Raw genomic sequence first — 19,081 nt, forward strand, 5'->3', positions numbered from 1 at the left:
ATGTGTGAAGCCCTCCTGTCAGCGTAGACAGCGTCTTCACTGACGCACTAAAACAGCGCAGCTGCACCGGTGCAGCATTTGAAGTGTAGACAAACCCATAGCCTAGAGGACTTCACCTAGCACTTAACTCTACTGCAGCCCACATGGAGCATCCATTGCACCTTCACTGGAGGCTGAACCCCAAGCAAAGACTTGCAAGCTCAAGCCCTAAGTGTTGCTGGTTTTTCAATGCTCTGCAAAAGGAAGCAGAATTTTCCATGGTGCCGGCTGGGGCATTGGGATGCAAAGTGGCTACAATCAGAATATCTAGGACACTGGCTGTTTCAGGTTATATTTTATTTTGTCCAGGGGTGTAAAATGTGCAACAGGTATGTTTATAGGACTGCCAGCTCATTAGCTAATAGGAATTGCAACCAAAAAATAAATCAAACCAAAGAAATCTAACCATATACTGCTCTACAGCAATTAGTGCAAGTCAAGTAAAACATTGGTTCGACACATAAAAACAACTAAAAAGGCATTTCCAGGCCACAGGTATTATACACTGTGCTGTGAGGTGGTTACATTTTTCTCTCAGGTGTGGGGGGAGAGAGAGTGGGAAAGCGCCTAGTAAGCATATTCAAGCTTAGCATTTTTGACCCTTTCAGTCAGGCCCCCCTTCTGCCCCCAAAATCACAAGTGTGGCATAAACAGCACAAGATTTAAAAAGAACACTAAAAGCTGGGGTCTTTTTTATTTACTTTCTGGTTTCTGAGCCTTGCATGCAAGGGACATTGTCAAGCTTTTCTCTGCAAGCATGAGTACTATAAACTTACTGTTTTGATGCAAGCTGAGATTCTCCTGTAATCACCTGACTCCAGGAGTTGGGGCTTCAAGTGAAACACTGACTATCTTGAGACTCGTGATAAAATAATGAGAGTTGGAAACACTGGTTCCTTCACCTGTTATCTGTGCAGTAGCTTTCTACCCTCATGCACCCAGCCAGCTACTCTCCCCAGCAAATAGGGAAGGGGACTGGAGGCAGAGCTGCTTCCGTTCTCCAGCTGTCCCTGCCCATTTGTGGGGTCACAAGAAACTCCTGCTCTCCTGTCTGTATAGAATGAAACATTCTGAAGGTACGTTCTCTCTTTTGCCTTTGCACAGAGACAAAAGAAAGGGGACGACATTATTTTCCTAAGCCTGACAATTGTAACTGAGAGTGCTCAGAATTTGGCAGAAACTGGCTCCCTATATGTTTGCAGCACCAGATTTTTAAAATCGTGGCCCCTATAGACTCATAGACTTTAAGGTCGGAACGGGTAGGTTTACACTGCACCTGGGAGCATGTCTCCCAGCCCGGGTAAGACAGACATGCGCTAGCTCTGCTCAAGCGAGCACGCTAAAAATAGCAGTGTGGGCTAGCTGCCTCAGTATGGACCCAGGAGGTTGGGCAGCCTTGGACTCAGGCGGCTAGACCATGGCACAATGTCCATGCTGCTACTTAACTGTGCGTTAGCTCAAGCAGAGCCAGCCGGGCTGGGAGACACACTCAGCTGCAGTGTAGACATCACTTATTAGTGCATGCATGATGACAGAATGACATGTCCCCCGTGTGTGTGGATATAGGGCAAATATATTTTGTGTGTGGGAATTATCCACCAGTTTATCCACATCTTTCTGGTACCGGGGATGATGGCTGTCTGACCAGACAATATAACTGAACTACTGTGTGTTTTCTTATCCGTTAGTAGGTATATGTGGCCAACTGGGAAAGCTGACCAGGGCTTAGCACTTATCCTTTCATTTGATTAATTGAACATGTAGCTACTCAAACATCTGGTGTCTCAAGGTGACTTACTGGGGCTCTACCAGGTGGATAGAGTTGTATGTGGTTTCCTGTCTGATTTCTAGTCACTGCTCTTATGAGGAAAGTTAAACTCTCTCTTGGTTTTGGTCTTTTAATGTATTAGTTCCACTTTTCAGGCTTCTGGACTTTTCTAAAAAATTGAGAGCTATGTCGTTCTTCAACTGTGACAAGAATAATAGGCCCTGAAGTCAACGGGGCTACACAAGTGCTTAAAATTAGGCATATGCTTAAGCACCTCTAGTATCTGGGCCATAATTAAAAATGATGAGAAGAGGAAGAAGATGCCACCTCACTAGGGTGACCAGATGTCCCAATTTTATTGGGACTGTCCCGATATTAGGGGCTTTGTCTTATATATGCAACTATATTACCTTTCCCCCATCTCCTCAGCCCCCCCCAAAAAAGTGTCCCACTATTCCACACTTGTTATCTGGTCACCCTACACCTCACCAGTAGCTCAGAGAGAATGTGGCCATCTCTAGTTCCTTCCAGGCAAAAAGCCTGAATCTGATCTCACACCAGTTGAAATCAGAAGGGACTCCATTGCAACTAATAGAGTTATACTGCTATAAATGCTATCAGCCTCAGACTCTCAGGGAGCAGCTGAAAAGAACGTCATTGACAGTCACGGCTGACATGCAGTTCATGATTAGGAGAGCAAGGCCGAGTTATGGAAGGGTTATGGAGAATGCACAGTGAGATGCTCCCTCCAATGTTTCACACACACATGCACACCTGTATATATACCTGTGGCCCAACATCACCGCACAACACTGAAATGTAAAGAAACTGCAAGGCAGAAATAGAGTCTGTTATATTCCTTCCACCATGAAATGATCTCAGCCAGCTACATACAACCAAAATGAGCTCATTCAGGAAAATCAACCTTAACTTCTTATCGTAATAATAACAACAATGGTTTCCATTAACCATAAACATTGCAGCTAGACAATTAAATAGGGAGCGAATATTTTACAAAAAGCCTTTGGAAATCGCCAAATTTGTATATTCTGCAAACAAATTGGCATTTAAATGTTGCTGTGAAAACTTGCCATTGGTTGGACTTCTGGAACTGTTTGGCTTTCCAATGTTTGCCACACACACAAGAACCAAGTCCTGCTCATAATTTAAGAGACTCAATTAATACTGTTTAATAAGTATGTAAAAGTAGCTTGTCTTTTTAAAAAATGTATAGGTTCAACAAAAGTTAAGGATGATTGTCCCATGATTAACTAAGGCAAACTTGTTTGGGTATCTTTTTTTCCTTTCTTTTTTTTTTTTTGTACATAAAGCAATCACATAAAAATAGTTATAAATAGAAAACGTCCAAAGTTTTTTTCCGCACAAACAGGAAAAAAAATTAAAAACCAAAAACAAAATTAAAAACAAAAACACACCTTGCTTCAAGTTCTTGTAGATTATACAGTACTCAGCATCTTTGGATACTTTACATGACTCCAAATTGTAGACAAAAACACCTGAAATAACCAGTTGTCTGTAAAATGTAGTTTGTAAAAGAAGTTGGTACATATACAAAAAAAAGTTTGATGCAGTTTTAAAAACTTTTCTTTCCAGTCCCCACTTTTCATTGCACACAGGGTCTCTGTGAATTTATTTTTGGGGGGCAGGGGGAAGCTAGAATCAGGCAGTTCATCAGGATCATTCTTTTACATGTGTTCTCAAAGCAGAAAGGAATTATTTATGCTCGAAGTGCTTCTTGACAAAGGGAATCATATGTGAGAGCGACTTCGAAGAGGGTGCTCATTTTGTCCCATGGATGTAGCAACATCAGTGGTCCGGTAGAGAAACCCTCCTTGAATTGTGACTGAAGAGCAGTACCTTTAATGGATGAACTGAAATTAAAAAAAAAAAGAAACTATGGTCCTCTGGTTCTCTTTGATTCTGCTGAAACCAAAAGATAACAGTAAAAAAAAGAGAGAGCATGCCATAGTTTTTAAAATTTACATTTTTGAGCCTTGATTAAACTGAAAACCAGTCTCTGTATTTGCATCAAACTAACTGCAGGTCACATCAGTAGACTGTTTGTTAAAAAGTTACCCCCACTGTTTAAAGGGGGAAAATAGAAGCACATTGCTGTCAAAGCCTTCTTTCAGTGGAGTATCTCATATTTTATGTTGTAAGCCCTATATTTCTGAGCTGACAAATGCTGAAGAAGTATGATTTCTACTAGCACTCAGTGGCAGTCGTGTTTTGTGGACTCTTTAGTATAATAATTTTCAATCAGGATCCCCTGAGCAATATCCGAATCCTTTTCCCAGATGATCCTATACAGCAGGGTCTTTGTATGCTCAGCATTTCGTCAAGGGATTCTGACATGTGACATATTTGCTAGTAATTAGTAATGACCCTAGGCCAGATCCTCAGCTGCAATAAATCAGCATAGCTGCAAAGAGCAGCATTCATTTGCACCAGCTAAGAATCTGGCCCATGTCGAGTCCCTTTCAGACTGTTTTGGTCATTTGATTACGGGGTTAAAAAAACAAGGAATTTAGAAGTGGCAAAAAAATTGTTTGCCATCTTCACTGATGTCCAGCTAACCATCTGGTATCACGAACGGAGAGCAATGGAAATCTCCTTCCGAAGCACTGTCTTGACCTCCAAACTAAGGCAAGTGATGTTTTCAGAAGCATTCAAAAGATGAGCCATCTGCATCCTGGAGCTTGACCCTTTCCACTCCCTCAAAACTGGATTCCAAGAACTAAGGGGAGGCTCTACTGCTGGGAGGAGACAAGCTTGTCATGTCTTATGCCAAGGGTCCTAAAAATGGTCTAAAAGGACACCCCTAGCAGATTGTGCTGGTGGAGTCACTGACAAACTCAACCTACATTTCCTAGTACAATCACAGAATAATACCAACAGCAGCACCTCATTCAGAAGAATGTCCATTGTCTGCTCGGGTGTGGCTCCGCCTACCATCCTACGGCACCGTCTAGATTCACATGGGTGACCAATTGTTTCTTTGGAATGAGATGAGGAGAGACAGCAGGTGAGAATCAGAGAGAGTCGTTCACTCTTTAAGAATGGTACAGAACGTACCACACCCAATGCATGGGTAGAACTGGTTTAGTTGCTAGCCTCAGAAATTGGGGCCACATGGTTTAGTCCAGGCAGTCCATTGAATCCTGTGCTCCAAGGGTCAGGGAGAGGGAAGTATGGCCGTGCCGAGATGTTCTCGTTATGGCCCAGGGCAAAGGCAAAGATGCCCCTGTTCCTTTCCATGTCCAGGTGCGTCCTCCCAAACAGCTTCATTTGGGTTTCTTCGAACTGGCTCTCTAGATCTTGCAGGTTTAGAGCGTTCTTGGCCCCACTCATGAAGTGCTTGTGGCTGGGGCCTGGAAGGCACATGGCCGTGGTGCCAAGATGGCTGCTCATTTCCTCCAGAGTTGGAGGCATCATGAAGCCTTTTTCATCTGGCTGGCCATTCTGTGCGAACAGCAAGCTGGCTGCCCTCCAGGCTGCGGGCTTGCGCCCCCTCCTGGGCCTGGATATTCGACAGCTCTGCCGCTTGATGTGGCGGTGGAGGTGGTCGGAGCGAGTGAAGCTCTTGTAGCAGAATTCACACTGGTAAGGCCGGACACCCGTGTGAATGCGCATGTGGTTTTTTAGGTCGTAGTTGTGCACGAATTTGGCATTGCAGTGTATGCAGAGGTATGGCCTTTCTCCCGTGTGTTTCCGCATGTGGATTTTTAGCTTGTCCTGCCTGAAAAACAAACGTCACAGCCACCTGTTATCACTTGAGCATAGACACTTAAAGGGGTGCTGTCACATTAAGCCCCCCATGTAGCCTTTATTTTTTTTAAATATACATAATATTAAAAAGGCCAGTGCCAGGGAGGAAGAATGGTCTTGTGGTTATGGTATGAGATTGGCACTCAGATCCTAGCTCTGCCATCATCTTCCTCTTGACCTGAGCAAGTCACTTAATCTCTTTCTACCTCATTTCCCCATCTGTAAACTGGGGATACTCATGCTTCTCTACCACCCCAGGATATTGTCAGGAGAGATACTTGGGAGGCACTAAGGCCCAGACCTCAAAGGTATGCAGGCACCTAATGCCCACTGATTTCAATGGGAGTTTAACACCTATATACCTTTGAGGATTTGGGCCTAAGACAAAGTGATGAAGGGTCACATAAGTACCCGGAGAGGTAGGTTAAAATTCATCCCTACCTAGAACTAATCCACCCACCCACTTGCTACAGATAACATGAGTTGGTGTTTCCACTCCACCCTCTCACTTTCCAGGCTGGAGATCATTTGGCTCCAACTCTGTATCCAAAATGTTGTGATACGTGCAAGTCTCTTGGGTTATTTGACAATCAAAAGTTTAACATTAAATGCTAAAGGAGGAAACAAATTAAATAAGACCCATTTCTACAATGATGGATCCAAGAAATCACCCAGCATTAATGACCAGGCTTAGGGACAGCAGGGGAAGAGTGATATTTATGTAATTACAAATTTTAAAAAAATAAATTAGCAGATCTGCATATGTATATCAGATGCTTTGGGGCTGGACTCCCTCCCCCTAGCCATTGCATGTTGCTGATCCTCACTTGTCAGCTGTTCACAGAGGTAGTTACAGTCCCTGCCTTGGACAGCATCTACCACCCAAACCTGGTGAGACGAGCTGCACAGCCTTCTGGGAAAAAACATGGCAACACTGTCTGCTCTGGAAGGGTGAACTTTCACCCATCTACAGAAGGTCAGACCGGCGCGTGGCTCCAACAGGCAGGGTATGTAGCTATGGAGAAGACACTCAGGGTCTCCACGACCTGCATACCTTGGACTTGAGCCTATGCCAGCTCTGCATAGGCCACCACAGAGAGGCCATTTGGGGAGGAGCAAAGGCATGGCCATTGGGTCCATGCTTAGTGAGAACCAATGGCCACAACCCACATCTATGGGTATGGACTTTTCCAGCCCTGGAGTTGGAAAAACCACCATGGAGGGGCTGTGGAGCTACCCCAGGCCCTGCCAGTGGGTCAGATTTTGTTCCACCCCAATCCCTGCACTGCTCCCTCACGTGAACCCCATTCACTCAGGCTTTCTGTAGGCTGGTGTACAGATGTAAGATGCACGCCCAGGCTCCCTAAGGAAGACATTCCGCTGAGGCTCAGCAGAGGTGTAGTGGGGAAGGCTGGGGATGGAGCCATCACACATCAGAGCAGATCTGAGCCCCTAGCATGGAGTGGTAGTAAACCTACCTAGTTCTATCTCCTCCCAACTTCCCAAATAGCCTCTACTGAGCAGCATCAGGAGGACACATCTGTGGCAGCATAGGTCCTGCAGCAGTAGTCCTGGGGACACAAGAGGTGCAGCTGTCCATGCATCTCTGCCCAGGAGGGGGCAGATATTTAACTTTCTGAGCTGACTCCCCAGCTACAGTCCATAAGGCACAGCACGCAGTGACACGGCAGACAGCCGCTGACATGGCTGCAGTGGTATCCAAGGCACCGATCACCTTGGGATCTAAGCCCCGATGGCGGCATTGCCACAAATGAGGCAGCCATGTAAGATCCCTGACCTGACCGCCTCTCATTCCAATGGCCATAGATAGCATGGTGCACATCGCTATCTGGGAGTGGTGGGCCAAGCTTCCCTACAGCACAAGAGCTTATCTCCATGGGAAATGTTTCCAGTGATGGCCATATAATGATATCAGTATGGTTAAACAGCTGTAGTTATATGGTATAACTCGCCGTGTGGGTGTGTTATAATGGAATAGGAGTGTCCCCATGGGGGCAGGGGGTGCATTACACTGGTATAACTCTACCAATTTAAATATAGCTTTCCTGTATAGATGAGCCCTAAGGTCCATCCTAACAAACACGCCGACCATGCTCACTTCTATTTGACGAAAGGGAAGATCCCATAACACCAGCTACACCGGGTCCCTTCGGCACAGCTGCTTTCAGCTCCGTGCAGGCTTCAGGAAGCTCCATCTAATGGCATCCACAGAACCATCTGCTCTCTAACCCACAAGACCAAGGAGACAGTTAGCCTCTGGCTCCAGCAGGGGGCAGTACAGAGCCACACCACCACAGGGACAAGTTCAGGGAGGGACGGGGCGCCTGCTTCTTCCAGTGCAGCTGGCCTGCTCCATGGACTGGTGTCATGGCCCTGCCGCCTCCCTGCCCCCTTCAGGGCAGGTGGATGAGGGAAGTCCCCTGAGGTCAGGGACTGCAATTGTGCCAGGTCCTTGGGCAAGTGATGCAACGGGGTGGGGAGAATTTCCTTGTGTTGCACCCATGTCAAAACCCGGCCCAAGGAACTCAAGCAGTAGAATTTTAGCTGGGAACAATTTTCGAATTCCCTTTATCCAGAGCATGTGGTGCTGGCGAAAGGCGGCAGATTTGCTGCCCTGGCAACTGAGGCTGTCTCTAGCTACAAAGGAGGCGTAGCACAGGCAGATTTCTCCCTACTGCCCCCACTGATCTACATCAACCACGGCACGATGGAGAGCTTCCGTACCCCTGCCAGCGGTGCCGGGTAATGCCAACGGCACACAGCTTCTGGGCCCAGTCCTGGGAAATGCTGAACACCTTCTGAGAGACGCTGGGAGCCTTCACCTCCCATTGACTTCAGCTCCCAGGATCAGGCCCTTTCGAAGGGACTTTCCCTGGCTAGTGTGGTGATAATGCTTTGCATATTGCTACGTGTGTGCCCCAGATTCAAATCCTGCTCCTGATCTTCTCTTCCCGGGCTAGCTGTGGCTAAGAGCTCTGAGAAGGGAGTGTGCTCTCCAGAGGCAGGCTGCTGTACTGATCACCAGCAACCACTGGGGCAGATTCGGGGCGGCTCACAAGTCAGTGGGCTCCCATGGGGGCAGGGACTGCTTCTTCCTGGTGCCCATAGGGGCAAAAATCAAAAGGGGGGAGGGGGACCCCAGAGCAAATGGCCCCCAGCTCCTTTGCTCTGGCTAGCAGGGCTGGCCAAGCTTGCAGCAGATCACATGCATCTTTTTAAAGGGTGCAGTGCTCTGTCCCCCTCTAGTGGTGGCTGGGCCACATATAGATTGAGCCTGCTGCAGCCTTAGCTAACGGGGTCTTTGAGTTCAAGAAGTAGAGGCTTTAAAATCCCACAGTCCCAGGTTCAATCCCCCTAGGGCTCTCTAGCACTGCACATGCAACAGATGAGAGGTTTGGCTCTGCCCCATTACCACCGACTCTGTCTATGAAATTCTGCCTTTCCCTTGCTGTTCCAAAGTGTACTTTGCACTTATTGTTTTCTAGTTATTTCATGTTCTTCTAAAAGCCGCACGATCACACCCTTCTACTTTCAGATCCTGCATCTGGTCCCCTACGCAGTCAAAAGAAATTGTTTGACAAAAAAACAAGCAAAAAATTAAATAATTTCCTATCATCAAAACCAGAGATTAACATCCACTGGGAAATAGGATGACCTTGGTGAGATTAGAGAGACAAAGTGGGTGAGGTAATATCTTTTACTGGACCAACCTCTGTTGGTGAGAGAGACAAGCTTTCGAGCCACTGTCAAAAGCTTGTCTCTCTCACTAACAGAAGTTGGTCCAGTAAAAGATATTATCTCACCCAGCTTGTCTGTCTAATATCATCGGAATAACATGGCTACAACTACATTTGGTGAGACTGGCATTGCTGATTAGTGCATTTTGGTGAAATATAATTTGGTGCTAAATCTTCCCTTTCTGTTATACACCCAATGACCACGAGGTGTCACACGAGCTTGCTTTTAAATATGGTGTTTCAACTTGTTAAGATTTTGAGATCGTTGCAGAATATGGATAGGTACATTTTACACTAGTTAGTTGTTTACAGTAATATCCCAGGGACTTACACAAAGATTTACAGTTTGGCACATACACTATCTAAATTAAAGGGATATTGTGCAGCTCCAAAGTTAGATTTTGGTGAAGATTTTTAAAAGCACCTATTGGATTTAGTAGCCAAATAACATTTATTTCTAAAATAAGTATTTTTTGGAAAAGTCTAAGACCAGTGGAAATGTTTCGATGATTTTTTAAAAAATCCAATTGATTTTTTCAAACAAATGAACATTCTCCTACAGTGTTTCCAAATCTCAACATTGCAGCATAGCTTGAGATCCTAAAAAGTGAAAATGCCTAGCCAATTTCAATTGTCCAGAATGAAGAGAAAGGCAGAAAGGAAACAAACTGCATAATAGTAGAAAGTAAATCTGATTTCTGAAATCCCTTCAGTTTTATCTAAAATGTTTGTAACATGACTAAGATTTAAATTATATTTATATATGCACACAAAAAAACTACATTAAAAGAACATTATTAAGGCTGCAAAGTCAAGCACTCAGAAAGTTAGGAAATGCCAGAATTAAGGTTGGGTGAGGTAAGAGAGTAATTGATAGCAGTGACTGACAGAAAAGGAGTACTTGTGGCACCTTAGAGACTAACCAATTTATTTGAGCATAAGCTTTCATGAGCTACAGCTCACTTCATCGGATGCATACTGTGGAAAACACAGAAGATGTTTTTATACACACAAATCATGAAAAAATGGGTGTTTATCACTACAAAAGGTTTTCTCTCCCCCCACCCTACTCTCCTGCTGGTAATAGCTTATCTAAAGTGATCACTCTCCTTACAATGTGTATGATAATCAAGGTGGGCCATTTCCAGCACAAATCCAGGTTTTCTCCCCCTCCCCACCCCACAAACCCACTCTCCTGTTGGTAATAGCTTATCTAAAGTGATCACTCTCCTTACAATGTGTATGATAATCAAGGTGGGCCATTTCCAGTGCTGGAAATGGCCCACCTTGATTATCATACACATTGTAAGGAGAGTGACCACTTTAGATAGCTATTACCAACAGGAGAGTGGGTTTGTTGGGGGTGGGGGTGGGGGTGGGGGTGGGGAACCTGGATTTGTGCTGGAAATGGCCCACCTTGATTATCATACACATTGTAAGGAGAGTGATCACTTTAGATAAGCTATTACCAGCAGGAGAGTAGGATGGGGGGGAGAGAAAACCTTTTGTAGTGATAAACACCCATTTTTTCATGGTTTGTGTGTATAAAAGCATCTTCTGTATTTTCCACAGTATGCATCCGATGAAGTGAGCTGTAGCTCACGAAAGCTTATGCTCAAATAAATTGGTTAGTCTCTAAGGTGCCACAAGTACTCCTTTTCTTTTTGCGAATACAGACTAACCCGGCTGTTACTCTGAAACCAGTGACTGACAGGGGCGTCATTTCAGAAAAATTCTTAGTGGGAGGGAGGGGACAAAGTTATGTCAGCGTATAGAACATGATATGTGATTATATTATATCGTGCAAAGTGTGGGGGAGGGGGCGGGGGGGGCACAAAAAGCAGAGCATATAGACCAAAGTCAGGGACAAACCAACACTACTTTTGCCCTAGCAAGTGAGGCCCCTGGTAGTCAGTTGTCATCCTCACGTGGGTCAGCACTAGAGGGGTACGGCTTCTTTGCCAGTGGGTTTCACAGATATTTGCTGACAGCAGAAGAATGGTAACACTCAGGAATCTTGGGTTCTGTCACAGTCTCTGGAGGGGAGTGTGTTCTAGTGGGCACAGAATCTTCCGCCCATTTCCCCCTAAAGGTGACCACTTCTGCCTAGTCCCCTCCAACATGTCCCTGTCCCAGTCCTGTTCACCCCCCACCCCAGTTACTTGTCCTAGTCCCATTCTCTAAACCTAGCCAGTCCCACTCTCCACTCCTCAGGCTTCTCATCCGAGGCCCATTCTCTTTGCCCAGCCAGGCTAGTCTCACCCTGGGGGGGGAGGGATAGCTCAGTGGTTTGAGCATTGGCCTGTTAAACCCAGGGTTGTGAGTTCAAGCCTTGAGGGGGCCATTTAGGGGTCTAGGGCAAAAATTGGGGATTGGTCCTGCTTTGAGCAGGAGGTTGGACAAGATGACCTGAGGTCCCTTCCAACCCTGATATTCTATGATTCACCCCTCTGGACTCCCTATCTCAGTCTCACCCCTACTCCCAGTCTCCTTGCCAAGCCATTCCCAGCTTCCCCCACCTCTGTAAACCCATAGCTCCTTGTGTCCAGCGTCTTTGTCCAGCTAGTTTCAGTCTCCCCCTCCCTGTCCCTCATCTGATCTCCCCTCCTCCCACACTCTCCATCCCCACTGGGTCCCTGTGCCAATCTCCTTCCTTAGGCTTCTCATTCAATCTCAGTATTCTCCTCCACAAATCCTTGACTGAGTGTCTCTGCCCATCCAATGCCAGTTCTCTCCCCACACCCCAGCTCTTCCTCACATCTGTCTCCCCCCCCCCACACTGGTTCTCAGCCCCCGTCTCCTTGACCAGTCAGTCCCAGTTCCCTCCATCCCAACTCCCAGTCCATTTCCCTCTCCTCCTCCTTCCTATCAGCCTCCAGTCATAGCATAGGTGCTGATTCTGTGGGTGCTCCGGGGTTGGAGCACACACGGGGGGAAAAAAAAAGGGGGTGCTCAACACCCACCAGCAGCCCCACTGATCAGCTCCCCCCACCCCAGCAGTGTCTTCCGCCCACTGCGATCAGCTGTTCAGTGGCATACAGGAGGCACTGCGGGGGAGGGGGAGGAGCGAGGGCAGGGTGTGCTCAGGGGAGGGGACAGAACAGGGGCAGGAAGAGGCTTTGCAGGGATGCGGCCTTGGGGGAAGGGGTGAAGTGGGGGCCTTGGGAGGAGCGGGGAAGTGGAATGTGGGCGCATATGCATCATAGTATCTCTTCTACCTCTTGTTTCTTGTCCCAATCTACTCCCCCATCTTCCCTGCAGGGCCAGTTCTTATCTCATCTGTGTATACAGCACCTCGCACACAAGGGCCATGATACTGATTAGGACCTTGTTTGCTACCACAACACCAATAATAACAACAAATTAAAAAAGGGAGTCATTCTGGCTTGAAGACTCTCTCCTTGAGAACTGTGGGCCTGGCTGGGACCAACATGGCTACAATGCAGCGAACAGGACAGCTAACACATTGTCAGTTTTCTCTAGTCCTCCAAACTTTCAAAAACCAGACTAGAGTCTAAGCAATCTTCATTTAAAACAAAACAACAACAACGTCCTGTTAAATTGTTGTCCTGTTAAATTAGCCCTGTTTCTTGCAATCAGATTTACACAGGAACAAGAGTTCACAGATCCAGCTGCAGAATTGGGGCCTTAATCTATTCTTTAGCTGGAGGGGATTCCCGGAGTTCTGCAGTGTTCCCAGAGCACTGCAGCAACACGTGGCAGATGTTTGCTCAGGAATTCTTCCATGGGCATCACAACCACAATAGTCTGGGTTTAAAAACTAATCACAACTAATCACCATTAAACCAATATTACAGTAAAAACATACCTGGCCTTCTTTGTAACAGACAACCCTTCCCCCTGCGCATTAAAGCTATTTCAAACCCTTTACGAAAATCTCAAGGTTTTAAATGCCCACTTTGTTCAGTGTATCAGAAAGGGGAAAAAAGGCTTTCCTGTTGTGTGATTAGATGGTATGATCTCAGGGGGGCAGATCCTGCAAAAACGTAGGCATGCGAACTTTACTCAACTGAATAGCAGTCAATGGCGGTAAAGTTACATACCTGCATAATTCTAGGCTGGATTAGGGCTTTAGTTTTGCTTGACTTTCTTTGCTACCCATTTTCTAGCTTCTGCTTCTTGGGTATGAATTTAGAAATCATGTAATATAGACTATCTAATGTGTGAAAGCAGAATGTGTAATACAGTACCCTTATACTGCAGTGGTACAAAATCAGAACCATTCATCCAATCCTCTTTGAACTCTGAAGTTTGGATAACTGGGTCCTGGATCAGAACCACCTGTGGTGGTGGTTATACAAAACCAAACCAGTCTCTGTTTTGTCCATCTCCGGATTTAATATCTTCTCAATTGTCTATATTATTGCACACAATATGACATAAGAAAACACTTGGGGCCAAGTCCTGAGTTCAGTGGGAGTGGTACACCCAGAGGGTATTCAGAATCAGGCCCTTCCTGCCCAAATTGAAATCTGCCCTTCATCGTCAAATGGACAGGTGAGATTTTTAAAAGTACTTGGCCCTGGCCTAATTCTGCTCTCATTGCAGTTGGTGGAAAGCATCCTGCATTGGCCTAACTCTGTTTCTGTTCTATGTTCTTCTATGAGAGCAAAGTCAGATCAAAGCTGAGCACTTTTGAAAATCTCACCCCACAACTTCTGGAAAAGCTATATCCATATTCAAGTGAGTTTGGAAGGAGCTAATATAAATACACGTGCAGCATGCAGTACACTGGGACGTGGAATTGGCTGAGCCCTCTAATTGCTACCACAATATAAATGATTAATAACAATAAAGAGACCATTAAGTGTCATTTCTCATTTTACGGGAATTGCTCGCTAAAGGGACAAATTCTGTCTCAGCTGTACGCTCAGCTCCCACTGAAGTCAATGGGGACCACATGTGCATCCCAGATCAGAATTTTTTCCAGAATGTTTTTCTAATGTAGCATCTTCTCCATGAACAAAGTCCCCTGGATGGCACATAAGCTGCCACAAGCTACAGCATACCAATTAGGTTCAGTTGTCAATTATACTCTTATAGCTGGTTGCAGATAGATATGAGTTTTGGGAGAGGACTGGAAGGAGACACAGATAGGCAATGCAATATGGAGCTTCTTACTGGCAGGCTGTTAGTTCAACCTGCAATATGACCTAGTGGTCAGAGCACTATATTGGGATGCAGAACCCTTAGCTTCTATTCCCTAGTCTGCTCCTGGACAGCCTCTGTTTCCCTATCTGTAAAATGGGGATAATGATACTGACCATCTTTGTAAAGTGCTTTGAGATCTATGATTTGTACAGCACCTAGCACAATGGGGTCCTGGTCCATGACTGGGGCTCCTAGGTGCTATGATCACATAAATAATATGGATGAAAAATGCCATATAAGAGCAAGGTATGTCTGAGGGTGCGTGTGAAGTGTGTCTGTGGTCTTAGCTACTTTCCCTATGGACAGTTATCCATAGCACCAGCGCAACCACACCTGGTAGTAACTGGCATTAATGGCAGTGGCCTCAACAGAGAGGCTGCCAAACACTGCATGGGCATGAAAACGTAAACAGTCCCTACAGGTCAGGGGTGAGGCATACTTGCAGGGCAGGTTGGGAAGTTTGCACTATTGCTCCCTATTATGTAGCTAAATGGAAGTTGTATGTGTCCAGTGCAAACCATACAGCGTTTTTCAATAGCACTTACATGTAAATAGGGGTGGGGCGACAGCGACAGTAGGAACAAATTACCTGCAGTCATTAAAATTAACACAGGCAATCGGCCTTTCCCTTTAAACATCAGGGTTAGCCAGATCACGTTGTCTACACTGGCCTGCGGTACAATGTGCAACATATTAGAATGCGGTATCAGCTGTGCTAATGTAGCATGGCATGGACATTTATTTTCAGGTCAAATCCCCATCATCTGCATAGACTGCATTTGAATATTATCACAGGGACAAAGGAAGAAAAGGCAGGCTGAGTGCTGATGCACCCCAGGTATCTGCCCATTGTCAGGCGCTCTGCTCTTCCGACTGTTCATGTTATTTTCAACAGCTCGCTCCCCCAAGCCTAACAGGGCTTTCTCTCCCTCACAGCCAGAAGCTGAAATACCATGCTCTTGTCAGAAATCTTTATTATGGTAAAGATTCTACTTGTTAGATACTAATTATACTCAGCAAGAACAGATCCAGGAATCTGTTTTTCTCTGCTCGTGGATTTAATTGGCCAAGCTTTTCAGAGACGAGCTGCATGGTGCTGCATCAGAGATCTGTGTCGCCGACTTAGAGCACAATGGGCCTAATCCGTGCTCATTTATATCCTCCCAGGGCCCTGCTTAAGTCAATGGAGGTGCAAAGGGTGTAAACCAGCACAGAATTTGGACCCAGGCTTGCTGATTTCATCCTTGTCTCCACTGGGAACATGCACCCTGTTAGAAAACCTGGTAACTAACATGTTATTAGAGAGAGAAGGTGGGTGTGGTGATATCTTTTATTGGACCAACTTCTGTTGGTGAAAGAGACAAGCTTTTCAGCTACACCGAGCTCTTCTTCAGGTCTGGGAAGAAGAAGAAGTCTGTCTGTGTAGCTCGAAAGCTTGCCTGTTCCACCAACAGAAAGTTGGTCCAGTAAAAGATATTACTTCACCCACCTTGGCTCTCTAATATCCTGGGACCAACACGGCTACAACAACACAGAAAACAATGTTATAATTAGCATATTCTCAGCCTTAGAATGGACAAGGACAGTTGTGTTTAAACAGGTGGCAGCTGGTTGTGGTCCACACCCAGTCCAAAACCATGTTTAATCCGGGGCTAGTTAATGGGCTTTCTAACACAATGCATAGACAAGGCTTGCCAGTGAACTACAAGAAAACAGAGTCCTGATCCAAATTCCACTAAGCCAACAGAAAGACTCCCATTGGTTTCAGTGAGTTTTGAGTCAGCCCCTAGATTATCTAGACAGCCAAAAACATTTTAGCCAGAAACATCCATTGATTTGTTTCACCGGTCTTGGTCACACACCCTTTTCTGCAGTGCTTCCACAGTGGATTCCACATTGGTAAACAATGACCAGCTGGAAAATGTTACCTACCTTTATTTACACTCTTGTCTGGTTAGTAGCTACCTGGATAACCGACAGGCTGTCCGTTACATCACTGTCTGAATAAATAAGAATAATAAAAGCATGCCCGGTATGCAATGAATGACATGGCATGACCAGTTTCCTTCCTAACATGCAGTGTTAGCACTGTAACACAGCTATCCCATACTGCCTGGGCATAGGATAGACGATCCAAAACCCATTAAAATCAATGGGAGTTTTTCCATTGACTTCAATGGGCTTTGTGTCAGGCCCCTATTTCCTTGATATTCACTTTACTCTTAAGTGGAAGGAGACATTGCTTAAATGCCTATGTCTCCACGGCGTAGCTTCACTGAGATCTTTCTCGTTGTCTACTAAGGCCCTAACCTGCCAGAGGGTCACGCGTAGTAAGTGATCTCTATAAATAGCATTTATGGTTAGCAACCTCTATTGCTGGACTCAGTAAATCCATCAATGCTTTACTAGGGCACCATCCCCCTTTTGTAGCTGCATTGCTAAATCCAACAGTAATAACTGATGCACACCTGGTAAAGCGAACTTCACAGATAGTGCACATGTATGGCTTTTCTCCTGTGTGGGTTCTCATGTGCCGTGGCAGCTTCCCTGCCCCCATGATGACTTTGTTACAGATCGGACACTGCTGAGATGCCTTGGGCTTTATCTTCCTTTCTTCCTCCAGGGGCCATGGAGGAAACACTCCTCCCAGGTGGGTGGCACTTAGAAAATTGAGATAAGCGCTATAGTCGTTCTCTGCCTTAATGTGCCCTAGGTGACCTCCTGGATTGCCAGCAAACATGTCCTTGAAGAAGTCATTAGGGAAAGGAGCCGGAGGGAGCTCCTCCTTCTCCTCCTCCTTAATCTTCCTCTTTTTGATCACCAGGTCCAAAGGGCCATTGTCCACTTGCTGCTCTTCTAGCTGGGAAAAGGAACTGAAATTTCCATGCCACAGGTGGGGAAAGAAGCCTGGTGTGAAGGGAGATAGGGCTGGCCTCCTTTCTGGAATATTTGTTTTAGGGTACAAATTTTCCCTTAGCAATGACTCGATGGAAAAGTCTCGTATCATGCCCAAGTGGCCGGCAGAGCTATGGGCTGGGTAATGGTGTGGGAAGTCTCTAGGTGCTTCTGTGTATGTTTCTTCGGTAAGGTCAGACTTTGAAGGGCTTTGGTGACAGCTTACTTCTTGGACATCTGTGAGGTTCTCCTGATTCACAAAATCTTCCACTTCCTCCTCCTCCTCCTCCTCTTCATCATCATCATCTTCTTCGTCATCATCGTCATCTTCATCCTCTTTATCATCTTCCTCTTCAGCTTCTCTGTCAGGCTCCATGATTTCAAGGCATACATTGATAATGCACTGGATCTCCAGCATCTTGGCTGCGTTGAGGATGTGCTTGACGTTTGAGGTGGTGATGGTGAGGGTTGAAGTGTAGGCAAACTCTAGGATAGCAGAAAGTGCTTCAGGCTTGACAAAGTCAATCTCGTAAACATAGGGCTGGTCTGTTAAAGTGCCAGTAGTGAAGAGTTTTTTAAAGTACTTGCTGCAGGCTGCAAGGACAGACCTGTGGGTCCTGTACTCCTGGTCCTGGACAATGAGGATGACATCACAGAGTAGACCATCGTGCCGCTGTTCATTTAAACCGCAAAGGACTTCACTGCTGTGATTTGGGAATGGGATCCCAATAAGATCTTCAATGCCATTGGCCATATTCTCATTTAGAGCCCTAGAACAAAATACAGACAGCAAGGAATTAGAGAGTAGGTCTCTGAGTATCCGTAAAGCTGACTGTGCCATGGTCACCTCTTATCTCAAACACTGTAACCTTCTTCTCTCCTGCTTCCCTACTTCTTACTTCTCCTCTCTCCAAAATGCTGCTCACAAAATCCACTGCTCCCTACACATTATGGAGCTATGTGAGATTCAAGCTCCTCAAAGCCTTCCATGATCTCTTCTCCACTTCCCCCGTGCTCTCCACTTCCTTCTCTCAGTCTTCTCTCCCTTTGTCCCCTCTTTCCACTCTCAGTTTCAGGCCTGCACTCAGGCTGTTCCCTATGCCTGGGACAGCTTCCCGTTTCTTATCCCCATTTTCCCTCTTTCCTCCTCCACATCCCTCCAGGAATCCTTTCCCACTGATTTCTCCCCAGTGATGTCTCCCACATCCTCCCACACCCAATTTATTGCCCGTGTTTGCGTTGCCTGAATTACATGCTAAGCTCTTTGTGTTTTGCTAGGCACTATGACTATTTACATCACTATCTGAATAAATAAGAATAATAAAAGCATGCCCGGTATGCAATGAATGACATGGCATGACCAGTTTCCTTCCTAACATGCAGTGTTATTAGCGCTGTAACACAGCTATCCCATATTGCCTTGGCATAGGATAGACGATCCAAGGGACATACACATAGAGAGCAAACAACAGCATGTTTGGGATGTCCTACTGAACAGAGAGCTAGGAGGACTGGCCAACTGGCTAAGCAGCAAACCCAGTTAAGTGATCCCATCACCTACTGTGCTTACAAAGGTGAGACATGGTTAGCTGCCATCATCAGTAACTGAGTATTAGCCATGTGGCTTGTGGGCACTGACCATGTTTAGAACCAACTGTGC

General features: G+C 45.9%; 1 protein-coding gene across 3 annotated transcripts in view; it reads right to left on the bottom strand.

Moving 5' to 3' along the window:
* Positions 1-319: 319 nt before the first annotated feature.
* ZBTB7C (zinc finger and BTB domain containing 7C) overlaps positions 320-19,081 on the bottom strand; it is a 295,085-nt gene continuing 276,323 nt past the window's right edge. For all 3 annotated transcript variants that reach the window (XM_037902487.2, XM_043547353.1, XM_007055162.4), the window contains 2 exons: positions 16,995-18,191; positions 320-5,567 (listed from right to left, as the gene is read on the bottom strand). In XM_037902487.2, the coding sequence (XP_037758415.1) occupies positions 4,931-5,567; positions 16,995-18,175 (1,818 nt within the window). In that variant the 5' untranslated portion in view covers positions 18,176-18,191 and the 3' untranslated portion in view covers positions 320-4,930. The remainder of the gene's footprint in view (positions 5,568-16,994; positions 18,192-19,081) is intronic.

The sequence above is a fragment of the Chelonia mydas genome, chromosome 5 (assembly GCF_015237465.2).
Source record: "Chelonia mydas isolate rCheMyd1 chromosome 5, rCheMyd1.pri.v2, whole genome shotgun sequence".
Lineage (NCBI taxonomy): Eukaryota > Metazoa > Chordata > Testudines > Cheloniidae > Chelonia > Chelonia mydas.